Genomic DNA, 13,002 nt, shown 5'->3' with positions numbered 1-13,002 from the left:
ACCCCCACCCCACCCCCCGCAGACCTGGGAGACAGGCCCTGGTGCTATTCCCTCCTCCCAGCCTGTCCCACTGCTCTGTCTCTTGCTTTCTCTGACAACCTACAGCCTTGTTCATGGCCTTACCTGATTGCCTGCCCTGTCTCTGAAGATCGCTTAAATCCAGTCCTCACTCTGAACTTACCATTTCTGATTTCCAACCTCACATTTTGGAGAGAAAAGTCTGACTGGTCCAGTTCATGTTTTTAAACCATGCCACAAGTGACGGTCTACTGACAGCTAATGGATTGGTTTCCTTTGGCTGGATTTTTAGGGATTGCTTTAGTGTTTGTTTATTTGTTCTTTTTCCCCTTTTACTGTATTTCTTTGTACAATTTTTTAGTGATTGCTGTAGTGATTAAAAACTACATACTTAACTTTTCACTGTCTACTTAGATTTAATATTTTACCATTTCAAGTGGAATGAAGAAACTTTACCACCATAGGTCCCTTTACCCTTCTCCCCTTATATTGAAGTTTTTACATGTATTATATCTATATATATATCTATATATCTATATATATCTATATCTATATCTATCTATCTATATCTATATCTATCTATCTATCTATCTATCTATCTATATATATATCGAAAATACCATCAGACGATGTTATAATTTTTGCTTTTGACTGTTATACATATTTTAAAGAACTAAAGGAGACAAAAATCTCCTATTATTTTTACCCAGATATTTAGCATTTCTATTCACTGCTTCCCCCATTTATCATGGAGTTACAGCTTCAAGGGGGGGGGGCTTGCCTTGTTACAGAAGTAGGAGAGAATAGAAAAAAAAAAAAAAAAACAGAGACTTTCTCCCATTCTCTCTGGGCCCCCCATCCTGCTCTTTGGACTAGGGAGGCCTTCTCTTAGACCTCTTTCTGATGGCTAGTTCTAGGATTTGTGCTGCTTTTGAGTCCTGGGAAGAGATCATAACCCAGGACACTCACCACTGGACCATTGCACCTCTGGATCTGGCTTCCTTCCCAAGTATGCTTGCTGCCATTTACTTTCAGAACCCTCAGATAGCTGCTTCACCCAGTCTGTCCAGGGTTTCTAGTTGTGTTCAGTGAGAGAGATAGGGTAGAGTGCGCTTACTCCATCTTTACCAGAACCAGAAACTCCACTGAAATTGTGTTTCTTTAACTGCTAGAGTTGATGGCTTTCCCAATGTCCCTTAATATCTCCTCTACCACCCACCAACCCCTGCAACACACATAACCAATTAAAGGAGTCAGAGAGCCAAGTGTGCCGTCTTGGTGCTGATTGGTGCCTGTGTCCCTCTAGATACTCCAAGGCTCCCCATCTGTTCTGAGCCCTTTCCCTTGATGTGCCCTTATCCTCTTCAGCAGACATGAGGTTCTGAAGGCAGCTACTCCTAGTTGCCCCACTTGCTGCCTAGATCAGGCCAGCAGCAGCAGCGATTTGAAAACCATCAAGTGCCTCTGTTTGCTTTCCACCAGTTGTCACCCTCCATCTTGTTCTGAGGCCTACTATAGCCATGTTAAAAAGTAGGACCAAGAAGCTATCTCTGCCACTTACTTATTGCTGGAGTGTCAGAAGCATTCAGGGAACTTGCAGACCATCTGACAAAATCTGCCATTGCTCAAATGAGGGAACTGCAATCCAGAGAGGGAAAGGGATTGCCAAGTCTACCCAGCTAGTCAGTGGCCACACTGGGCCAGCTCCCATTGCCTGTCTTCTGTACAGCCCTCACACCATGCAACTTCCCCCATTCACATCCCTCCAACCACCTCTCTACAGTCTTCTTGCCTCGCCCACTGTGAGTAGCCTTCCAACTACTCTGGCCTCCTTGATGTTCTTCATATACTCCAAGCACGTTCCCACCTCCAGACCATCACACTTGCTATTTTCTCTGCTAGAACACCCTTCCTAGTAGAGGATACTCTTCTTGATAGCTCGATCTCTCACATCACTCATTCAGGTCTCTGTTCACAGAGAGGCCTTTCCTGACTACTCAGTCTAACATAACATCACCCCCATCATTCTCATCCCCTTGCCCAGATTTAGTTTATTTCATAGTACTTATTTCTCTTAGATATTATAACATAAATTGATTTGTTTGATTTTTTTATTTTCTGTCTCCCCTATTAGCATATAAACTCCATGAGACTTTTTTTTCCCGATAAGGGGATCGAACCCGTGGCCTTGGTGTTATCAGCACCACACTCTCCCAAGTGAGCCACGGCTGGCCCTCCCATGAGACTTTTTTATTGACCACTGAATCCCTAACACCAGGAGGGTCCAGCACTTAGTAGAAACTCAATAAATATTTGCTAAATGAATGTTTGCATTTGTATTAGTTTAAATAATTAAAATTCAACATAAGAAGCAAACATCATCTCAGCAGCATTCAGCAGTAAGTATTTATTTAGCATGCAGCATAAGTATTTATTTGTGGGTTAGAGATTGGCTGAGCTAGGCCAGGCTTGCCTAGAGTGGGTCAGCCTTGTTCCATGTGTCTCTCTTCTTCTTCTTGGGCCCAGCCGGCTGGCCTGTGTATGTACTTCTTGTGGAGATGGCATAAGTGAAAGGAGAGAGTTTAACTGCCCAAGAGCTTTCCAAGCCCCTACCTGCACCTTATCTGTTAACATTCCATTGGCCAGAGCAAGTCAGTGAGCCCAGAATCAGGCAGGCACAGAAGAGTCGAGCAGACTACACCCTACTCACTGGAGGGCACAGCAAAAGTACAGGGCATAGGGCACAGATGTGTAACCCTCTCAAGATGGCATGAAGAACTGGAGCAATAAAACTGTCTCCCACAGAATTAAAACTCTGCTTTCTGATTTTATAATTTTCCTGAAACATATGGAATCTCCAAGTGGCTGCATTTCCACATTAAGAGTTTGGTCCCAGGGCTCTTAGGTATATGGTGACTCTCCCGAGCCTCTGCCCTTTTATGAGAAATCACACCAAGCAGCTTTAGCTTTTAAAACCCTGGTGCTGCTGGTAATGTGGGGTGAGTTTGATGTGCAGGCCTGTGTTTTTAATTGCCCTCACCATTTCTTTCATTTTAGGGACAGCTGGTATGGCTGGAGATGTGATCGCCACCAAAATTGTCGAGCTGTCCAAAAAGAACCGGGTGCTGATGGCAGAGTCAGAGGGTGCGAAAACCAGAGTGAAGCAGCTGACCAATCGCATCCAGGAGCTGGAGCAGGAAGTGAGGGGCCTGGTCATTCTTCCTCTGCAGGGGACCCCCAGAACTCTGGGCTACTCCTCCAGAGAGGAAGCCATATTTAGTTACTTTGGGTCCTTTTGAAGGGCTTGTGGGTCAGTGTTTGCAGTGAATTCCTCAGTCTGTCACATTCCAAGAAGGGAAAGTGTCAGGAAGCAAGAGGGATGCAGGTCATTGAGAGGCAGCCCAGCAGAGTGGGCAAGGAAACAGACCTGGCTTCTGACTGCCTGGCTGTGCATCTCAGCTCCATCACTGACTTATTTGACTTCTAGCAAGTCATAGACTCTCTGTGTCTCACTTTCCTCCATCCATCACATGTCAATAATAACAGTACTCACTCAAAAATTTTAATAGTATTAAATGACTTAACATTATAAAATGCTTAGAACAGTGCCTGGCATGTAGTAAGCACTAGATAAACATCTGTTAAATAAGTTCACAGAGGTCCCTTTTGATCTGAAGTTAGAGCTAGAAACATTCCCCCAGCTGATGTCACTGTTACCTGTCTTCCTTTTTCTGCTGCCCCCCACTCTCCCACAGCTAATCACAAATGCCTTCCGTAGAGCGAGGGCACAGCACAAGTGGTTCCCGGTCCCTTAGGAGTTAGAATGGAATCCACGTGCTGGAGGGAAGCTGCCTAGCTTCTCCTTGTATAGCTGGAGGAGCTGAGGTTGGAAGAGGGAGGTTAAGAGGCTCTCTTAAGCCACACAGATGTGATGATGCTGGATTTCAAATCCCATTCTGTTGCCCTCCAACCTAGGCTTCTCAGTATCTCTGACCCTGTCTCCTTGTCTGTAACCTGAAATCTATAATTCTTTTATTCTCTGCTTCCTAGGCTGTTGTTAGAACTCCAGGAGACAGATTATGGCTGCAGCATTATTATTTATTGAGCTGTTAGTGAATCCTTGGGCTGCTCTTGCAGTACAACTGGGGAGTGGGGAAGACAGTCAATTAAACTCTCTCCCATTGTGGAGCAGTTTGTCATGGAGAATTCTTCCATTAATGATCCTAAAGAGAGCTAAAAGGACAAACCACGGAGATAGGTAACCACAAACCCAGCGGCACCAGAACACTTCACTTAGGCTGCACAACTCCTGAGCAGAATTAAATATTAAGTGTGAGGTTTGCTTTTTCAGCTGCAGACAGCCCTGGCCAGGATACCAGCCAATGGGGCCACCGACGCAGGAACCAAACCATCGAAGGCACAGATAGGAGACAAGACCTTGGTATGAATTCTCTTCTGTGCTGGGAAGTTCGCGAAGCAACTGTCAGCCTGGGCCTCCCTTCCTCCGTGGGAGTATAGGTGCCTCTGCCCAGAGTCCACTCCCCATCCCATTGTTAAGCCTGGTGTCCACTGTCTACCATTACAGCATCCTCTGAGCAGCCACCAGGGAATAGTACTGATGCTATGGCCTGAGGTCAGGAATGCCCTAGCAGGGAGGGTCTAGCTCTGATTCAGTCTCCAGAAAGGGAAGGTGGTAGCGGCCTGAGGACACTGGAACCTTACGACCTTAGGACCAGCAGGGAAAGCCTGGCCCAACTGATCCCCTGCTTTCAGCCCAGGCATCTCCTATACAGCATGCTCACTGGGGAGACATCCAGCCTCCATTGTACCCCAGGGTTGGGGAGCTCACACTGTTCAATGGAGCCCTATTCTTTATGGGCCAGCTCACACTGTGAGGAGTCTTCCTTTTGTGGAGCTCCAGATCTACAGAGTAAATGTGACTATTGGGAATTGGGGCTTATGCCCCCAGATCCCATTTTACCAAACCAGTACGCAGTCCATGAAACCCAGGAGATGGGAATTGCAGCTCCGTGAAGGGAAGGGAGTCTGACCCAGTGGGTTGCCAGGGGCATGGAGCTCAGGCTGGACCAGAAAGAGCATCAGTCTCAAGAACATCCCAGGAGGCCTTGCCAGGGGTTTTCTGGGGAAATCAGGCCAGTTGGTGACAAAGGGAGCTAAGTCCCAAGACTCCCAGTTCCGTGCTCCTTTTCTAGACCCACCTATGTTGGCTGTGCCTGCGGATCAGGCCACCTCATGCCTGTCTTGAGGAGAATTCAGTCCTCAGTGTACAGTCATGGGCTCCTGAGGTTCCAGGGTGAATACGTCTCCTTAAGGCTAGTCTTGTGTAAACCTGTCTCGTTGCTGGGAAGGCAGCAGAGGGGCTCTGACCTTGGCAGGGGCTCGTCTGCATGGTCTTTAGGGCCTTTCTTGACTCCAAGGAACACTGCTAAGCTGCCCCTGGTTTATCCAGAGCATTGAGCACCTCTGTGTCCCTAATGAGAGCTGCCCTGGAAGAGAAACTGCTTGTTCAGTCACTTGTGGAACCTAATGGGATTTTCTGAGTCCTGAGACCCAGGGAATCAAAAACAGGGCCTGTGTCCATGGGAAGGCCAAGAGAGGAGATGAGGAGCCATATAAAAGGAAGGATGTAAACAGGGTCTTCAGAAACAGCCCCAGGGCTCTGGGTTCACAGAGAGAGGACGCCCTCCATCTGAGGCAGCTGGAAGGTGGCATGGAGGAGGTCACCCTAGAGGTGGGCCTTCCCAGAGAAGAAAGATGGGAAAGGGCCTTCCAGGAGGAGCAGAGCAAGCCAAGGCACAGAGGTCACAAAGTACTAAATATTCCTGCCCAGTTTGTGTAACTGAGTGTCAGCTGGATAACACTGGGCTGCAGTCCAGAGCCCACAAAGGGGAAAAGGGGAACATAAGCCAAAAAAAGCTGAGGGGGGGTCACACACAGAGGGAGGCCTTGAATGGCAGCTAGAGCAGGAGTTTAAGCTTCATTCTGTGGCCCCAGGGACCCCGGGTGGTTTTTGATGGAAGGTGGGCTGCAAGTTTCAGTTCATCAGCACCACGTGTTTTCCCTGGCATCCTAAGATCAGTGTGAACAAAAGCAAAGCTCCCTCATTAAGCTGTTCGGGGTGGCCCAGGCCTAAGCCTCACTCCTGAGGCCTATAGGCTCTGTCTACATTCTGGGCCCAGACCTCTGAAGCACATTCCAGAGTGGAGCTGAACGCCCTCCCCTCCACGTGGGCTCCGGGAGGCGGCGGTGCGAGTGGCACTGCTATTATCTGCTCCCCATAGCGTGTGTTTCAGTTATTCCCTCAAAGAGAACAGCCTGGGGAAGGGGAGAGGCTGTGCCCACACCCAGGTCCCCTACAAAGCCTGTGGAATTTCGCTCTGGCAGAACAAGGCCTGAAATGGCTGGGAGGTAGCGTTGGCCTGGCTGCCCCGGCTGGGAGGACTGGAGCCTGGCCCAGCCCTCTCCAGAATACCTTCTGGCCCTCAGCCTCCTTAGCCAGCTACCCACCCAAGCCAGGCCAGGCCCTGGCATCACCCTCTGTCAGAACCTGCCTCAGACAGCACCTTTACATTCACTATCCTATCCCCCCTCGTAGGTGCTCTGGAAGTTGGTATCACATACCCCCATTTTACAGACAAGGAAACATGGCTTGGAGAGGCTGTCGTTGCCTAGGTTCTAGATCCAGATTGAATCTGTGTGCTATTTTCACACTCTGAGCAGACCAAAGAGAGGCTGCAAGGGTCACAGCAGCCACTTGGGAAGCTCATGTACTCCCACAGCTCTCGGCCCCACCACTGTCAGGGCCACTGAAGATCTGACAGGCAGAAGGTGCTGCTTTCCAACCCAGGGCAGACTCAAAGCCACATATTTAGCAGGAGAGAGGACAGACATGAACAGCAGCAAGCAGGGATGTCAAGCAGCCAGACAGGAGGAAGGACACAGAAAAAACATATATATATATATTTTTTTAAAGGATAACATTTGTGTTTCATAGAAGTTGCTGGTTTGCAAATTTTGTTCACATTGGTTATTCTCTTTAGCTTGATGGTGGTGCTGTGAGCAAGCGGGACAGGAAAGTATTTTTATATCCATTCCATCAGTGAGGAAACTAGATGAGGCCAGGGATTCTGGATCATATGTCTAGTCTAGTTTCTTTGACTGGTGGTTTTCAGCTGGGCTGCCCATAGCCTCAGGGGTCCATGGAACTTCCCAGACCCAGTCTACTTGGATCTTTCTACACTAGCGTTCACAGGAGATTTTGTTTGTTCCTGCTGAAGAAAGGTCAGAATCCACTGTAGTGCATGCCCTCCTTCCCAGAGGTCAATCCCACCTGGTCTGCTGGGGCAGGAGCAGAGGGTCTGGGCTTCATTGCCTGGTTAGATGCTCAGTTCACCAACCAATGTTCCTGCTGCTGTGATGCCCAGCATCATCAGTGGCTTAAATTGGGAGAATCAGTTAGGGCAGGACCAGGGTTCTAATCCCACTTATGTCACCCAGAGCCAGTATGCCCAAGGACAAGTTGCTTCCCCTCTCTGGACCTTGTTTTCATCACTCATGGAAGGGATTTGAATGGGCTGATCTTGGAGTTCCCTTTAATGCCAAACTTCTGTGAGTCTCAGGAATTGAGTAGTGGTCAACACATTTAAGAAAGATTTGCATCCAAATGGTTTAAATCAAACATTGATGTTTTAAAAAAAAGACCTTGCTAAGAGTTCCAGCCTGCAGTTTTCATGATTGCTGCAGTTCTTCAAGCCACAGAGATGTAGCATCTGGGGATTAAACTGGGTCCTTATTTCTATTCAGTAAGTGCACTGCCAGGGAAGGGTGACCAAGGTGCCTCAACTGTCAGAGACCAAGGCCGGCCTAACAATTCTGGGAGAAGGAAGCCCTGAGTTGGGATGTGGCCCTTCTGCGAAGCTGGGGCTGCCTTCTGTGAATGAACTATTTTCCTCTTTATTCTGAGTGAAGATGTGAGGCCAATCTGTAGGCACAGCAGAGAGGGTCCACACCCAGGATGTGTCTGGGAGGTGGGGAGCCTCCAGCCTCCTCCAGATGCTTCACTTCTGTGGCCACGGCATGCATCCACGTGTATGTGTGCAATGCTCTGAGCAAAGGTCTCAGTCCCAAAGTTGGGCTGCCAAGATTCAAATCAGGTAGCCCAAGCCAAAGAAGCCTCCACCAGCCTCCATTTTGCATCTATAAGGGGCTGGCAATAGAACCTACCTCACAGGGGTTTGTGAGGATTAAATGAGTTACTCTATGTGGAGCACTTAGCACAGTGCCTAGCATGTATTTGGATAAATGGGAGCTATTATTATTGTGACCATTTAGGCAACAAGTGACTGTTTTCTCTACTGTCCTTCCCAATCAGCTGGAGACCCCAGAGGTGAAGGCCCTGCAGGACAGGCTGATGGCCACGAATCTGAAGCTGAGTGACCTCCGCAACCAGATGAAGTCTGTGAAGCAGGATCTCCGGATGGCCCACAAGGTCTTCCAGAGCCAGAGCTTAGGGCTTCTTGTATGGCTGGGGCTGGGCTTGGGAAGAGCACAGCTGGCACAGTGGGTTCCATTCAGGAGCAGTGAGTGTCGACTTGTGAGCTTCCTGCTTGCTCTGGGTCAGGCTCAGACCCCGTAACTTCCTTCTACCAGCCCTTGGTACAGACCCATTTGGTGGTAGGTTGCCCCCCATCCCCCAATCCATGCCCTATGGTGCCTGCCCCACTCCTGACTGAGGAGGACAGCACTGTCCACCCCAGGGAGAGTTCTTTAAGCCTTCCCTGCACTACCCACACCCCAGTAGATCCTGGAGCTCCCCTTAATAAGCCTCTTTCACTTGGAAGCCTGCCAAGACCTCCCTCCTGCCCTCTGCTATCTGTAATATTAGAAAATGAATAGGTTGTTTGTGTATTAAAAGCCCCTTTCAAAGGAAAATGCACAGACTTGAGACACAGGCCCAGCTGGTTCGTTATTTATTTTTGTTTACATAGTGAATTCTCTGGCATTTGTCTTCCCTGCTGGAACCACTCAGACTGGCCAAGATTTCCAAAACACTGTTCTATTGTGGAAACAAGCGCCAGCAACTTGGTACGCTGGATTGGGTTTCCGTGGACAGGCTTCAGAGGGGCCCAGGTCACAAGCTGGGGTGTATTATTTCCACCTCAAAGCCTTGAGGTAGGGCCTGTACACCAAACTTCAGCAGCCACAAAGTTGGGCCCTTCTTGAACCATAACATACCCAATTGACACTTGGTAGCCCTCCTCCTCGTTGCACTTGTCACTAGCTTTTCACGGAGGGCCGGGTGCTGCGGCAGTGTACTTCCTGTAGCCATCCAGAATTATTCTCAGTTCTAGGTGATAAGTGAATGGGTTAAGGAAGCAGGTGATGGTCACCTTTGCTGTTCACTCACCATAGATTATATCAAGAGCAAGGGGCCCTATCTGGGCATTACTAGCACTTCCTTGGGAGAACTGCCTTCAGAACATGGTAAATTGGCCTTTGAGGGTTAGACTCTAAACTGGAGGAAGAAGATTGTGTAGGTGAAGGCCATGCCCTCTGGGAGCACCCTCCCCCCGCCCCTGCACCCATCGTTTCTTCTTAATATGCAGCAGCCTTAGGGGTCTGGTAGAGCCCTCTCTCCTGGCCACACTGAAAGTCCTGCCTCATTTCAGGTTTTGGCCAATGAGGTTGGGGAAGACGTGAACATCCAGCAGCTCCTCTCCTCACCAGGGACCTGGAGAGGTCGGGCTCAACAAATTCTCATTTTGCAGAGCAAGGTAAGTCATCAGACTTCTCCTGGCCCTGAAACAAAAGGCTTAAAATGCCCCAGAAAGACCCTCACTGACCCACCTTAGAGACTTAAGCACACAAAACCTGACAAAGGCCTTTATATCCTGCAGAATGCACTCACACAACTGTTGTTTTACATTCTCCTGAGCCAGCCTGATTTTAATTTGTTATTTAATGAACAAGCACTTATATAATACTTACCACATGCCAGGTACTGGCACTTAACAACTACCAACGCCTTTGGTTTGATTTATTTTACTCTAGGCATGTATTTTTAACTAGTTCATGTAAATTTGCGTGACTGTTGTAATTGTAGACTTTTTCCAGTTTTGTCCAGATGCTTGTAGTCTTTTGAAAGTTTTAATTACCCAATAAAAACTTAGCCTTGTCTCCCTCTTTATTTTCTAAATATTTTGGAGCATGCCAAAAGAGGATAAGAGCAGGGAGCTCTGGAGCCAGACTGCTTAGATTCAAATCCCAGCTCTCCATGAGTCCTCTCTGGGCCTCAGTTTCCTCATCTGCATAATAAGGATAATTACAGTACCCACCCCACAGGATTGTTGGGAGAACTGAATGAGTCAATACGTATAAAGTGCTCAGCATAGTGCCGGGCGTGGAGGAAGTGCTATAGGAAGGTAATTTTCCCTCTTTGCCTTCAAACTGAGAAACACATGAGAAGGTGTTTGACTTCTGCTATTTTCCAAGCACATCACCTTCATTCCCGGGGACTTCAGGGTCATGGTTCCTGAGTGGCTTTTGTTCTCAGGGTCTCCTATGGGATCCTTGAAACCAACATGAAGGGGAAAATACTCCCCAAAAAACTGTAATTGATGATCAATGCGTGGTCTTAGAGTTAAAGGGACCTGAGTTTGAGTCTGGTCTCAGTCACTATCTACTATGTCTGTGGTCTCGGGCAGATCATGTCATCTCTCTGTACCTCAGTCTCCTTGCCTGTAAAATGGAAATAATAATACCTTCTTCTTAGGAGTGTTGTGAAGTTAAATGAGATAACATTTGTAAATCACACAGCACAGTCCCTGGCCATAAATAGGCACTCAAAAAAATAGTTATTGTTATTAAGTTGTATATTAAATGATTAAAAGTAAAGGCTTAAATGGAATTACCACACAGTGCCACACGAGGGCGCTGATACATGTTTTTAAAGTAATTCTCTTGTCCTTTGCCAGGAGCCTAGTGAATTTGCTTCCTTTCCTGGCTCAGGTTTACCAACTTTGTCCCATCATTTGGTTGTGTCAACATGAAAACCAGGATGAGAAGGACCCTAGGAGTCATCTACTTAAACATTAGTGTGATAAAGACATTGTTCTGTGGGATGACATCTACCTGCCACTTGCTGAGAGCCTATGTATGCAAGTCTCTGTACTGAGGCCTTCACATGGACCATCTTGTGGTTTCTCAAAGTTGCCTAATCCTAAAAATCACTCATAGCATTTGTTTAAAATGCAAACTCCCAGGTCCTTCCCCTGCAGCTCTGATTTGTTGGGCTGTAGTGGGCCCCGAGATTTGTCATTCCAAGAAGAATCTTGGTGGATTCCCATGCCTGGGCAAATTGGGAACACTGAATCCTCCTAACATTATGCAGAGTACACCCTTGGGCCCATTTTACAGGTGAGGAACTGAGATTCAGAGAAGTTAACAGACACAGTCATATAATATAGTCAGTGAGGCTTGTGCCAGTCTCTCAGCTTCCAATCCCTGCTCACCCTCTGCAATATCTCCTGCAAGTGGCCCACCATCTTCTGAGGGTCCTACCCGATCTTAGGTGGTCTGTCTGTTAGAGTGCTCTTCCTTGAACTGAGACTTATCCCTCCTGGGCTCCTGGGGCCACACATCTGCTTCTTGGCTTCAAGCAGCCCCTCAGAGTTAGGGTGATTTTTCTCATTTACCTTGAAATGTCTCTTTTCTAAGCTAAACCTCTCTGGTCTTCCTGTTTCCTCAAGATGCCAATTCAGGCCTTCCCACCCCAGGCCCCCTCCTATGGGGTTACCACAGCCATCTGGAATGGTGGTTCAATATCCAGTCTAGCGCAGTCTCTCATTGCACCTGAGTGGTGGAGTCTATGACTGCAGACCCGTTGTGGAACGACAGGTTTTACCACCCTCAGGTTCGAGAGCTCGAGAAGCAGTTGGGACAGACCCAGAGCCGACCTTCAGGAGCAGCCAGTGATGAGCTGTCTGTCTGTCCAGACCCAAGGAAGCTGTCAGCACAGGACAAAAACCTGCTGAGGATTCGCAACCTGGAAAGGGAGAAACAGGAAGCCTGGGAGGTAATGCATGCCCAGTGAGGTCAGCCGGCATGCGGGACTGGGAGACCGTGACTTCACCTGCACGTGTTCTGAGCCACGTGTGGTCAGAGACATCTGGGGCCTTGGGCCACCTCTCTGCATGTTGCCCGTGTCCTGCCCACCCAGCTTGAGCTGTCTGATAGGGGCCTCACCCCAAGCCCACTTAATGAACTTTGGGTGGCCCCATCTGACTTTTTGGAGATGCTATATCAGAAACTTTCATTGTAAAAGGGAGAGGGAGAGGGTCACAGCCTCATAGGTGTGATAGGGTTAGATGAGACACCAGAGGAGAGAGCCAGGCTGAGGAAGAGCGGGGCAGGCTGGAATCAGCAGCAGGGGCGCATTTCACTGGCTGGGTTGAGAGTTTCAGAACTCTACCAGGTTTTAAGCAACAAAGGGAATTTATTGGCTCATGTAAATGAACAGTCCACAGGTGGCCTAGCTTCAGGCATGGATGGATCCAGGGATTTTTGAGACTTGGTCTCAGCACCACTTTCTCCTGGGTTGGCTTCACTCTCTCACATGAGGACCCCTGGTAGTCCCAGCTTCTATCCTTCAACCCAGCCTCCACAGACAAAGGGCTTCTCTTTCCCAGTAGTTCTAACAAAGTCCCAGAACTGAGTGTCTTTGGCCTAGCTTGGATCATGTGCCCATAACTGAGCCAATCACTAGCCAGGGGTACAGTGTATTTTGATTAGCCAAGCTTCAGATACCTGGCCCCAGGTCTGGGGGATGAGTCAGCCCCTCCAAACTTACACTGAAAGCGGGGCGTAGGGGCTAACACAAAAAAAGTGGCAGAAGCAGCGGGAGGAGGTGCTGGCAGGCTAAACAACAGGCCCACTTCAGTGGCCATGGCAATGGGCCCCCTAAAA

At 48.4% G+C, this 13,002-nt stretch overlaps 1 protein-coding gene across 1 annotated transcript in view; it reads left to right on the top strand.

Annotated features, from left to right (window-relative positions):
- The window catches only part of CCDC13 (coiled-coil domain containing 13), a 74,385-nt gene that overhangs the window by 23,434 nt on the left and 37,949 nt on the right, over positions 1-13,002 (top strand). The window contains exons 4-8 of the mRNA XM_008569841.1: positions 3,076-3,218; positions 4,370-4,459; positions 8,411-8,527; positions 9,708-9,812; positions 11,951-12,112. Of these exons, the coding sequence (XP_008568063.1) occupies positions 3,076-3,218; positions 4,370-4,459; positions 8,411-8,527; positions 9,708-9,812; positions 11,951-12,112 (617 nt within the window). The remainder of the gene's footprint in view (positions 1-3,075; positions 3,219-4,369; positions 4,460-8,410; positions 8,528-9,707; positions 9,813-11,950; positions 12,113-13,002) is intronic.

The sequence above is a fragment of the Galeopterus variegatus genome, unplaced genomic scaffold, assembly GCF_000696425.1.
Source record: "Galeopterus variegatus unplaced genomic scaffold, G_variegatus-3.0.2 Scaffold536, whole genome shotgun sequence".
NCBI lineage: Eukaryota > Metazoa > Chordata > Mammalia > Dermoptera > Cynocephalidae > Galeopterus > Galeopterus variegatus.
The sequence above is the reverse complement of the archived record's forward strand: the minus strand, read 5'-3'. Positions and strand labels throughout refer to the sequence as shown.